The sequence below is a fragment of the Conger conger genome, chromosome 16 (assembly GCF_963514075.1).
Source record: "Conger conger chromosome 16, fConCon1.1, whole genome shotgun sequence".
Lineage (NCBI taxonomy): Eukaryota > Metazoa > Chordata > Actinopteri > Anguilliformes > Congridae > Conger > Conger conger.
The window spans coordinates 22822850-22835229 of NC_083775.1; the positions used below are offsets into that span (position 1 = coordinate 22822850).

Sequence of the window (12380 nt, forward strand, 5' to 3'; positions counted from 1 at the left end):
AACTAGGAAAGAAGATTTTATTATACAAAAGTCCTTCTTTCAAACTTGGGGATTGTATGTTCTCTAAGGGAACATGGTATTGTTAAGTAGCAGCACTGTATCTCTTTGAAAATATTTTATTAAGAGGTGACAGGGTAATAGAAGAAGGTAGAGAGGAAATATGCACATACAATATCAGTAATCTTAATATAAGTAAGCCTAATATAACGACATATCAAGGACTCTTTTTACAAATATTTCCTGTGAGGTCACAGGCACAGACACACTGTCATCTACAGACACTCATACCTGGGACATTTTCCCACAACAAAATCTTTATAACAAATAAAAGGTCTTCCCTTGGATTCAGTAGTTTTTTTTAACCTGCTTGGTCTTCTTTAGCATTTTGGTCAAAATGAGAATTGGATAATGGAACTGACAATGATTGGAGTCCCCTGTGGTCTAAATGTAGTAGGGTTAAGACCACACACATGCATTTAAACGCACACACATGGAAGCTTGTGCCTATATGAACACACACACATACACACACAGCACACACTGCCATCACCCAACAAGGCCTTTTAAGCGTTATTCAGATTGTTCGGTTTGCTGAGAGTCAGAAGCAGCTCTCCAGGCAGTCGCAGTGCTGGAGCCGCACGTTGCCGTTGGGCTGCTGGATGTCGTCCAGTGTGAGGATGGTTCCCCTGGGCAGGCCCCTCCCTGTTGCCACCTCCGAAACTTCACCCGGACTCAGCGCCCTGTTCCAAACGGCGAACCCGGCCAGCGAGCCCACAAAGGCCTCCGCCTCGTCAAACCCCCCGCCCACCGCATCCTGCTCCTGCCCTAGCACCACAGCACCTCCTGATGGGATCTCATAGCCCTTCCTGAACCTGGAGCCTGTTGAGGTCAGCCGCCGGTCAGTGTAGTGCCAGAACCGGCCCTCGATGGACGACCACACCACACACAAGTGGTGCCAGTTCCCGTCCAGCATGCCCTCGACAGGAAGCTCGCGGTACACCGGGTCACCGATCACAAAGTCCAGGCTGCCCCGGCGGGTGGAGTTGCGGCCGTAGAGGACCAGCTTGTTGTCGTTGTCCTCGGTGGCATAGGACAGGAGTGTGCCCATGTACCTGGCCCCAGCCCCCACCTTCAGCCAGGTGCAGATGGACAGCTCGTGAACGCCGGTGGAAAACCCCTTGTTGAAGGTGACGTAGTTCTGGATGGTGGCGGAGGGGAAGGTCAAGGCAGATTTCACATTGCAGACTGTCAATGTAGCAAAACAACAAACAGGAAAAAGAGACAGAGATCTCAGTGATACATCAGACATCGAACATGGCACTGGAAGACTTGTGAAATGAAATGCTGTTCAGTTTGACTGAAATTAAACCGTATCAAATTCCATCAGGGCAGGAAGTGTCTGTGTGAACTTTTGTGCTCCTGTTGGTACTCAACTCAACTAAGTTTTGTTGTTTCTTTTAATATGTGGTAGTTATTCACAATAAAATAATAATTGGTGGTGCAACCTGACAAGGTTTGAAGCATTTCTCACCAAAGCAGACAGAATCTTTCCAGCCACAATTTCCAGAGTTGCTTCCAAACTGTAGGAATGCCACATGTTTGGTCCTCCGACCCAACCTGCCCTGTAAATCAAACCTAAGGTCCTGGCCATGAAACTCTATCCCCAAGAGCCACAAGTGGAGGCTAATTCTAGCCTGAATCAGTGGTCCACTGCTGTCAACAGCCTTATCATTATGCATGCCACATACATCCAGGGACTACTGGCAGGTCTGAATGGCAGGACAGTTCACCAGCACGTAGCTGGGTGGCATGCGTAAAACAGATCTTTTGCAGCAGCTGGTGATTGTATTGAACCTGTAGCATGGCTACAGCTAGCTGAAACATCCACACTTCACAGTGCTACCAAAAAAGAGCTGAAGCCGCCTGTCTTGCAATGCACCTAGCTATATCATATTCTTTGAAAAGTGATCAAAGGCGCCTTTTCTTCTTAAGTTACCATTAGACATGTAAACACTGATGGAGATCAACAGTATGGCACTTTAATGTCGCATTCCCTACTCACCTGAATATACTGTATCTTTCACACCTTTGTCAATACATTCATAGGTATTTGTTTCTGTTTATACTTTAAATATGTGCACATAGAAGGGGAGGTAGGTGGTGACTAAAAGCTACTACTGGTAACATTTCTGTGTCCAGCTTGGCTCTTAACTTTCTTCTTTTCACTGAAACTCCTGGGTTATTTTTTCAATCAACATAAACATAGAATCTGTAAGCAGTCTTTTATGAATTACATGGAAAATGTTCATCTGACTGTGCAGTTGCTCCAGCCAAAAAAGTTTCAGAGGGGCTTTATTTCCTCTTTCACAAAGCAAAAACCACATTGGATTTTTTTAACCGGGGGAATGAAAAGATTCCATATAAAGGAAAGGAACTCCTAACATGTTTCTCAGATGTGACTACATTTGCCAAGTGTACCAGGGAGACCATTGTCTGCAGTTATCGCTTGCTGTGGTGAATGGAGACTGTGTGTTGTATGTTAATACAATTATGCAAGTCCAAGGCATTGCGGAAATCTGCTGTCTGCTTTTGTATTTGGAAAGTGTAGCTATTGCTGGTATTTCAGCCTGTTCTTACATAACCCTTCTGTTTTGGTAATCTTCTATACTTCCAGGGTCCCTCAATCATCTCCAGTGTTTGAAAAGCAAGAATGAGGATTTGTTTGTCAAATGAAAAAAGTTTTTCCTTGAGCAAATCAACAAGCTAATATATTTACTTTGCTGATTAATAGCTCAGTTGTAACTGAAACTAGAGCATTTGTCCCCCCAAGCACTAGAATGTGCAAAAAAAACAAATGTGAAAAAGACAACAGCAGTTTTTTTCTGAGATGATTTGCACTTGAAGCTTTGAAGTGAATATTTAAACAAAAGCAGAAGAGTCATTTTGCACATCTGTTTTTTCAGCAGCCTGCAAACATAAGAAGGCAAAGCCACGACGCTTGTCTATTCTACATTTGTAATAAATAAAAAAGACGTCAAATTTTTAAAAGCTTGGAAAATCCATATTTTTCACTGGACCAAATGAATAAAGTGAGCACTGTGATTCCTGCAAGGAGACACAAACGCTTGGTTGATGTTCTCACTTCACAGTGAAAATGCAATTCATGGTTTTTACCTATGATATTTTGCATATATGTTGAAACAAATATATGTTTAAAGTATGTGTCAGTACATATTGGAGGGGTAATTGCGGGGTAACATACTTGTGCCTGTATTCTTGGGCACATGTTGATGTCCAGGGATTTTGTGTCTCAGCGGAAGCTGTGGTAGGTCCAGCATGTCTCTCAGCTCCTCCTGCTGGTGGGGCAGCATTTCCCACAGGTCAGCTGGTTCCTCTTGTGGGCGGGGCTTTGAATGCTCCCACATTTCCATTGGTTGCTCCTGTGGGCGGGGCTGGGACTGCTCCCACACTTCCATTGGTTGCTCTTGTGGGCGGGGCTGTGATTGCTCCCACATTTCCATTGGTTGCTCCAGTGGGCGGGGCTGGGACTGCTCCCACATTTCCATTGGTTGCTCTTGTGGGCGGGGCTGGGACTGCTCCCACATTTCCATTGGTTGCTCTTGTGGGCGGGGCTGGGACTGCTCCCAAATTTCCATCAGTTGCTCTTGGGTTCGTGGCTGTAACTGCTCATGAATTTCCATTGGTTCCTCTTGTGGGTGGGGCTGTGACTGCTCCCAAATGTCCTTAGGCTCTTCGTGTGGGTGGGGCTGTGGTTCCTCCCAAATTTCCTTTGGTTCCACTAGGGCGTGGGGTTGTGACTGTTCCCAAACACCCATTGGTTGCTCTTGTGGACGGGGCTTGGGTGAGTCCCATAAGTCGATTGGTTCCTTTTGGAGATGGGGTTGTGGCTGATCCCACAGCTCTATAGCATCCTCCTGGGGGTGGGGCTGGGGTTCATTCTGCTTTTGGGGGTGCCCATGGTGCAGCATCAGGCCCTCCTTAGCCTTCTTCCCCTTGGAGTGTTTCAGCTGGAGCTTGGCACTGGTCTTGGGGCTCCCATGCCCCTGCATTGTCACCATGGCCCTGGGGCCCAGGTCCTGGGGGGTCAGGTTGGACTGGAGCTCCTCCTCACGATCCCCGGTGGGGAAGGCGCGCCCCTGCTTCAGCGCGCTCCTTACCTGCTCCTCCAACTGCACCATCCTGGACTCCTGCCTCCCCAAGGAGTCCCTCAGGTCGCGCAGCCCCCCTCGGACCTCGTCCCGGTCAGCTGCGATGGCGTCGAGGCGGGCCCTCTGCTCCTGGAGCTCCTGCGTGATGTTGGACATCCTCAGCCCCTGCTCCTCGGCACTCTCCCCCGGGCCGGGCGCGCGTCTGGAACTCTCCTCCAGCGCCCGCTCCAGCTCGCTCACCTTCAGGTCCAGCCTCTCCGTCTTCTTCTGCAGCTTCTTGGTCCACAGCTTCAGGCTGCTCAGGTCACTGGTGGCCGAGGCCTGGAAGGCCGTCAGGACTTGGGAGAGGTTCTGCTGCTGCTCAGCCAGCTGCTGGAAGCGGTCGTCGATGTTGTAGGAGATGTTGTAGTTCTCGGCGATGCCCTGGAGCTGAGTGAGGGTCATCTCCTGGAATCTCCTGAACTGCGGAGCAGATGAGGAATTAAAAACATGCGGATGGATGGCAGATCGACGCTCTCAGACCAATGGCGAAGAGGTCACTAATAGTAATGGAATGGGAATATTTCAGGAAGCACGCAATGGGTGCAGCTACAGAGAGCTGTCAATCATGGATGTGTTTGTGTGAAAGGGCCGGTTCTCAAGAGCAGCACAATTATTCACTCAAACCAATGAGTCACCACAAACATTTCATAGCCGTGCCCTTTTTTGGTTTCACGAAACCTCACTGTACTATCGTTAGTTTATAATACATACAAGCAGAAGTCACAACTAACTTGTTTGTTTTCATAAAATACATTTCAACCAGAACCCTCGGCCTAAGTTTTTTGTTTCAGATATTATATGTTGTTTCAGAAACTGAATGCTGTTTTTATTGCACAGGTGGTAGAATGGCTACACCCTGCTGCCCTTTTCTTAAAAAAGAAAAACAAATCCTCACAAGAATGAAAGGCTGTCCAACCACTTCATAAGACACTACATACTTTCATAAAGCAGTGGAAACCTTCTGAAGCTGGCCCAGGTATATACTCAGTGTATATAGAGATACCACACAACAGTTCTTTAGACCCTCTATGCTGTGGCTATACCACTGAGAAGGAAACCAGAATAAAACATAAGACATGAGTACAATTTATGAATACACAACTGGATCAAATTTAAACTCCACTGAAAAAAATGTAACTGTCAAGCAATAATAATACAGCTTATTTATAATAATATTATGTGATCTATATGGAAACGGAATTTAATTCCTTAATTAAATTACAGCTCATTTCCTGTATTCACTATATTGAAATCAAACTAAAGCCAACCATATATTATACTACATAATATTATTGTACTTTATATTCATATTGTGAAGCCCCCAGTTCATGGTCTTCCCAGTATATATCTCTGTATTCCGACCAAACTCTCTCCGTATTCTCATTGCATTCTCATTGTATTCTCTCTGTATTCCTTCTGTAAACCTCTGCATCCCCTCCATATTCCCACTGCATGTCCTTCATAATCCGGGGCAGGGCTCACCTGTTCATCTAGCCGTCTCAGCCTCTCAAAGAAAGGCCTGGGAGCCAGTGCCTGCCCACCGGTGGTCTGGGCACAGAGGCTCACAGTGAGGGAGAGGAGGAGGCCCATCCATGCTTTGGAGACGTTCATGTTGGAAGACCCCTGTCCGGTCCGGGGGTGCAGCAAAATGACAGGAAGCCGATGAGACAGGCCTTTTATATTTAGCTGTGCTCCTAAGCAGAGAGGGGTGGTGCTCCCCACTTCACCAGTCTCCAAAAAGGGGAGTGCTCGGGGGGCAAGGTAGCAGTCCCCCGGCCTGATGTTTTTAGCAGACACTCCACATCTCCATGGATATACTCACAAAAGCAGATGTTCAGACGGCAGCCCTCCTTTCTTTCATATGTGGAGTGTGTTAAAGGCACACTCCCAAAGATTTCAACGCATATGATACTTGCATAGGCACAAAATATATACTATCTAGATATTATATAGTTATATCTTCTTCTTAGCATAGTGAAACAGAACTCTGAAACACGATAAAGCCGTGCCCAATACTGTCACAGATAATAGATGCCCTAGATGTTTCAAAAGCCTTCTTTGTTATAGGAATTGTGCACCAAATGGTTGTTCAAATAATGAAATAAACCACATGCACACTCGCAAACAGAGAACGCTGGTGAAACCAATGCATGTATGAATCGGTCACATGACAGAGCATTCTACTTTGGACACTGGGTAGCTAAGTACTGACTGTAATCTGGCCTGGTCACCCTGGTCTGTAACCACCCATGGTTACAGATTACAGAGGCAGGGGAGTGTGGGGTGAAGGTGCAAAGGTGGTATTTCTATTTGACCAGCGAGACCCTCACAGTGAAAATTACCCTCCTAAGTTCACGGGGGCAGACTGCTACCCATTTCAACATCAGCATGCCGCAAGGAAGCCACACACAAATCTTGAACATACAGATTGCACCTTGAATCATATTTTTTAAATACAGGCTAATTTAGCGCCTGGATTATAATGTAAACAAATAGGTTTACGATTCACTTGTGAAATTCCATCGCTTTCTCACAACATTTTAAGTAAGAACACAAATAAAAGCCTGACAGAAAAAAACTGTCAGTGTTGTAGACCTATTCCGTAAATTCATTTCACGAACACTTGCGTGTTAAAGGCCTGTGATTGTAACCAGAACATTGTGAGGTAGAATTCCCTGGGTCTTGATTTTGAAGGTTACATTTGAGTAGCGCACTTTCCGCACATTGCTTCAGTAACTATCTGGTTGTATTGGGATAACATACATTACGCAGCGGCACGGAAATCGACAAAGTTCAGAGCGAATGACTAGAAACAAATAAAGCCAAAAACCATCTGTGCGCTGCGTTAGAGATTTTAACAAATATGACAAATATCTTTAGCCATATACAACGATTTAGCCCTATTGCTGTACTGAAACATTACGATCATTCACAATACGGTATCACAATTCCTGCGCAAATCAACACTAAACCTCTCTGCCATTTTCATCTTCTGATTTTTTTTGTTCAATTAATTTTGAACAGCTTCATTTTCTGTTTTGCATTAAGGCTGCGCAACCATTTAATTACAGAAGTGATGTCGTGATTGCGCATGTAACGCCCCCTGGTGTTAATGCATGTCAAAGTAATTAGGCAATTGAATCCCATTCACAAGAAATCCAAAATCTAGCTGTTAACTTGACCAAAGGAACTTGTCAGATTCATAGGGCTATGCTGAGATTTCCTTGGGTTAATTGTAAGAAAGGAACCGTGTACGTGTGCATGTGTGTATGTTTATACATGTGCAGGCTGAATTTCCAGTCACTTGTGAAAGTTAGCAGCAGCACTATTTACCAATTGATTATTCCTTCTTGGCCTCAGCCATAGTCATAGCCATGTGGGTGTGACCACAGTTCTGGGAATTATGCACTGTCACTCCTGAAACTTCTTGGCAGGAATGGTGCTGTCTGTTGGTTAAGAACACACTGAAATCTCATGACCTCATAGCTTTGCCTTCTGCTTGTTTGAATGCTTAACCATGATCTTTCATTAATGATATGTACCAATTATAGCGGTACTGTCTACCAGGCACCATTTGCAGCAATCTTACTGGGAAAACTGTGCCTCTTGTGCAGCTGAGGCAGACAGACTGCATGTTATTATTGAACACCGAGGCAGGGACATACACTCAGTGAGCACTTTATTAGGTAGACCTGTACACCACATTGTTAAGGCAAGTATTTAATCAGCCAATCATGTAGCAACAACTAAATGCATAAAAGCATGCAGCATGGTCAAGAAGTTCACCTGTTTTTCTGACCAAATGACAGAATGGGGAAGAAATGTGATCTTAGTGACTATGGAATGGTTGTTGGTGGCTGGATTGAGTATCTCAGAAACTGCTAATCTTCTGGGACAACAGCACAACAGTCTCTAGAGATGGTAGAAAATGGTGCAAAAAACCCCCCCCAAAAAACATCCAATGAGCAGCAGTTCTGCGGGCAGAAATGTGTTTTTTATGGAGGAGATGTCAGAGGAGAAGGGCTAGCCTCGTCAAAGCTGACAGGAAGGTGACGTTAATGCAAATAACCACACATTACAACAATGGAATGCAGAAGAGCATTTCTGAACATACAATGTGTCAAACCTCTAAGTGGATAAAGACTACAGCAGCAGAAGACTTAATAAGTCTAAAAATGAATGTGCACAGTGCACTGCCAACTGTAACCTTTCCTCTCCATGTGACACCACCCATATGGAAAAAACCTACAAAAATCTTATAATAATCTCAAAAAAAGATTATTGTGGTTCAAATATTAACATATTTTATTTTTTATTGGATTTTACAAAAAAATGTCTTATGTTATTCATGTCATCCTTATGGCCACTTTCATATGAGAAAGCATATGTGAAATCCATAAGGGAAAATGTTGCATGTACAGTCCTTTCAAAAATTATTGGAACGGCAAGACCAATTATTTTGTTTTTGCAATACACTGAAATTTGGGGTTGAGGGAAAAAGATGAGAACCTTTGGTATCAGACCACCCAATGTTTAGGTGAGCAAGAGTATTGGAACAGAGAGTATTTGAGTAAATAAAAGTAAATAACATGAATATTTGCTTGCAATAGCTGCACAAAGCCTGCGACCCATTGAGATCACCCAAAACTTATTTTGTGATGCTTTTCCAGGCTTTTATTACAGCCTCTTTCAGTTGTTGTTTGTTTTTTTTGGGGGGGGGGGGTTGTCTTCAATCTCCTCTTCAGGAGGTGAAATGCCATGCTCAATTGAGTTAAGGTCTGGTCATTAACTTGGCCAGTCTAAAACCTTCCACTTTTTCTCCCTAACAAAGTCCTTTGTTGTGCTGGCAGTGTGTTTTGGGTCATTACTGCATGATGAAGTTCCTCCCAATTATTTTGGACGTGTTGTTGGCAGACAATGTTTTTGTTTTTGATGTCTGTGTCTCAGTACACCAGCGATTTCTTTCTTTTTCAGGACATTCCAAGTTGTTGTACAAGCTATGCCCAATGCTTGCCGATTTCCCCTCTTTTCCAAGTTTTAAAAGGCTTGCTTTTCTCCCAAAGAGTGCTCTCTGGTCTTCATGTTGGTTTATCTTTTATAACACAAATACAATCTTCACAGGCAAACCCCAAGGCTAAAACCAAGAGTAGACATTCAGAACTATTTATTGTTTAACCAATCAATCTAACAGGACACATCTAAGCAACAAGAAACACCTCCAGTCACATGTACACGTAAAAAGTGGGTGGTCTGATACAAAAGGTGATAAGTTGTTTAACAAATCTAGACAAAAATACCAGGAAATAAAAGCTGAAATTTGATTCTGTCATCTCATATACATCTTTTGACCTGGTCTTCAGTGTATAGCAAACACAGAATTCACCTTGCTGTTCCAATACTATTGGACTGTATGCTACAATCTATGAATTGTATAGGGGTCTTGTGTAATTGATTTGCAAAATATATGAATTTGAAATGAAATTGTTGAATCTCTTTATTTGTTATTACTTACAATATATTGGGGTTGAAGGACAATTAAGGCTATCACTCAGGCACAAATAGACATACTAAAACAATTATTTGGGTAAAGACTTTTGCCATGACATATTTCTATAAATGAGCTTTCTATAATCTAACATATATTTTGTATGTGTGTTTGCTGCAATATGTGTTAATTATATTATTTGTATTGAAAACATATACATTTTGCTAGATTTTCATAGGACTTTTCCATATGGGCATGTCAACTACAGCTCAACCCTAACTGCAAGCCTCACCCAGAAAGAAAGGGTTTTCTGATGTCTCATTAGACTCCAGTGACCCTTGCAGGTTGAAAGGGCACTCGGCATTTGCCAGTTAAGGTGCCCATGGAACACGGAGCGCAATTATCTCCTGCTCAACTGTTTGTCACTCGGGATAAGAGCGTCTGCCAAATGCCATTAATGTAATGTAATGCATCTTCATCCAGCTCACTGTGGGGTGAAAACAAGCGGTGGTGATGTCAAACACTTTGAAGGAGAGCGTAGGCTAAATGTCATTCAGAGTGAGTTCTCACACACGTGTTCATTGCTCAACAGCGATTCCTTCAGCGTGTTCCTCCACTTCAGCCTATGCTCTTTCCATACCCCAGAGGAGGACAACACAAGGCGTTAAACTTGACAGTGTTAAAGAAAAGAGTCAAATAAAGCCAAAAAGTTCAAGAATAGATAAGCCCAGTGGTCTGGACTGTGCCAATGCTGACTGTGGCCAGCAGCCAGATGCTACTGACAATTCTGAGTCAATTATAAAGGGGGAGGGGGGGGGGGGGCGGGTTCAATGACCACATCTCTTGACAGTTCACATGCTGCACGTGAACTGTAATGTTGTTGTCCAATGGATATACAGTAGTGGATATGAAAATATGTTTATTTTAGCACTGCAGTGATAAGGAAATGCAAGACCGAAAAAGGGTGTTGCACCCAGTATGCTGCCAGTATGTCACTGATTTGAGCGACTCATTATACTTTGTTTTGGAGAGAAAACCTGTTTGATTAGTTTAAACAAGTCAGTGTCGGTAATGGATATCTAATTCTCGCTTCAATTCTTGTGTCATGACACATAAGTCACCAATCACAATGCCATTGTTTTATACAGTGTCACTTTAGTCTGAACTATTTTAATTTTGTTATTAACAGTTGCATATCAATTCCAAAGCTAAGGTGCAATTATTGCCTTCTCTATTCTATAAACTCTTCTGTTCTACAAACTAATCTGCTGACAGGATAAACAAATATATTTTCATAAGACTTAATATTGAGTGAGAGATTCAAGGAGACAGAACACAGAACTCCAGAAATCTGCATCCACTGAATAAAAGGAACCAGAACATGGAGAAAAGACATTATTGGCAGAAGACGGAAAAGAAGAAGGAGAAGAAGATAGAAACAGGGTGTTCAGGAACAAAAAGTAGGGTGAATCTTAGTTCTACTTCACTGCATACTTCTGTTCTTATCCTAAATGGAGACCGGAAACTACAGTCTCATTACTGGAATGTAAGGGCAAAAAACAGAACAACTTGGAGGCTTGGGGAATGTGGCCTTACAGGCCTGACTGCAGTCTTTGTGAATCCCCGGGCAAACACGCAAGCCAGCCATCCCAGACTACCCACACCCTCGATGAAAGCAGCCCTATCTGTGTTCTCAGACACACCCTCCATCCCTCTCTCACCTTCTTCACCCCTCACCCAATCTCTCTCTCCCTCCCCTCTAAGCTTGTGAGCAAGTGTTCAGTATCCAGTGCCCCTCAGGTGAAGTTCAGTTAACTTACCAATTAAAAATAACAAACCAATTCCACAGAACAATCCTCTCTGATTCTAAATAAATGTGCTTCACATTCCTGAGTACTCTGACATGGTAAACATATTAAAAACAAAACATATCAACATATAACATATCAATATGCTATGTGGTAAGATAATATATAATACACAAATAAATGTATATCATAATACAATGGAATATAACTGTTGGATTTTTAACAATTACAAAAATAATATACATATCTATTGGACCACTCCACAAGTACATTCACAAAACAGCTCAATTAGTTAAATGCTGTCAATAGCATGCTTACAGTAAACCATTTTCAAGGTCAGCTGGGGATTGATTCATATTAATGTGTCAAATTAATTTTTAAGCTTTGTTTATTCATCTAAGGCAGGGGTCGGCAACCCTGGTCCTGGAGAGCCGCAGGGTGTGCTGGCTTTCGTCTCCACCTTAAAATAAGCAACCGATTCAGACCCAAGAAACCAGGTGAGGTGAGTTAACTGTGCAATCAACGGCTTTCATTGATCAATTAATGCCAAGTAACAACGAAAGCCAGCACACCCTGCGGCTCTCCAGGACCAGGGTTGCCGACCCCTGATCTAAGGGGACTACATGAATTACCTTTAGACAGCCGAGTGCGTATGGTCAAAGGTGTGTAAGTTCAGATCTGAGGTGACACAGCTCAGGGTAGGAGGACCATATTTCATGAACTTGAAAAGATAAGGTGCTTCTACATACTTCCAAATGTATATGCTGCTGCTATCAGCAGTTACATTATCAATGAAGACAAGTGAGCCAGCACACATGGCAACCATATATGCACCAACTATAACATCCCTACCTCCATGTTTCACAGATGCTTTAG

At 43.3% G+C, this 12380-nt stretch overlaps 1 protein-coding gene across 1 annotated transcript; it reads right to left on the bottom strand.

Annotated features, from left to right (window-relative positions):
- Window positions 1-53: 53 nt before the first annotated feature.
- LOC133115088 (pentraxin-4-like) lies at window positions 54-6613 on the bottom strand. The gene is made up of 3 exons (XM_061224813.1): window positions 5694-6613; window positions 3263-4631; window positions 54-1245 (listed from the first exon to the last, which is right to left on the bottom strand). Exons 1-3 carry the CDS (start codon window positions 5820-5822, stop codon window positions 599-601), a joined length of 2145 nt encoding a protein of 714 aa, XP_061080797.1. The 5' UTR covers window positions 5823-6613; the 3' UTR covers window positions 54-598.
- Between the last annotated feature and the right edge of the window lie 5767 nt (window positions 6614-12380).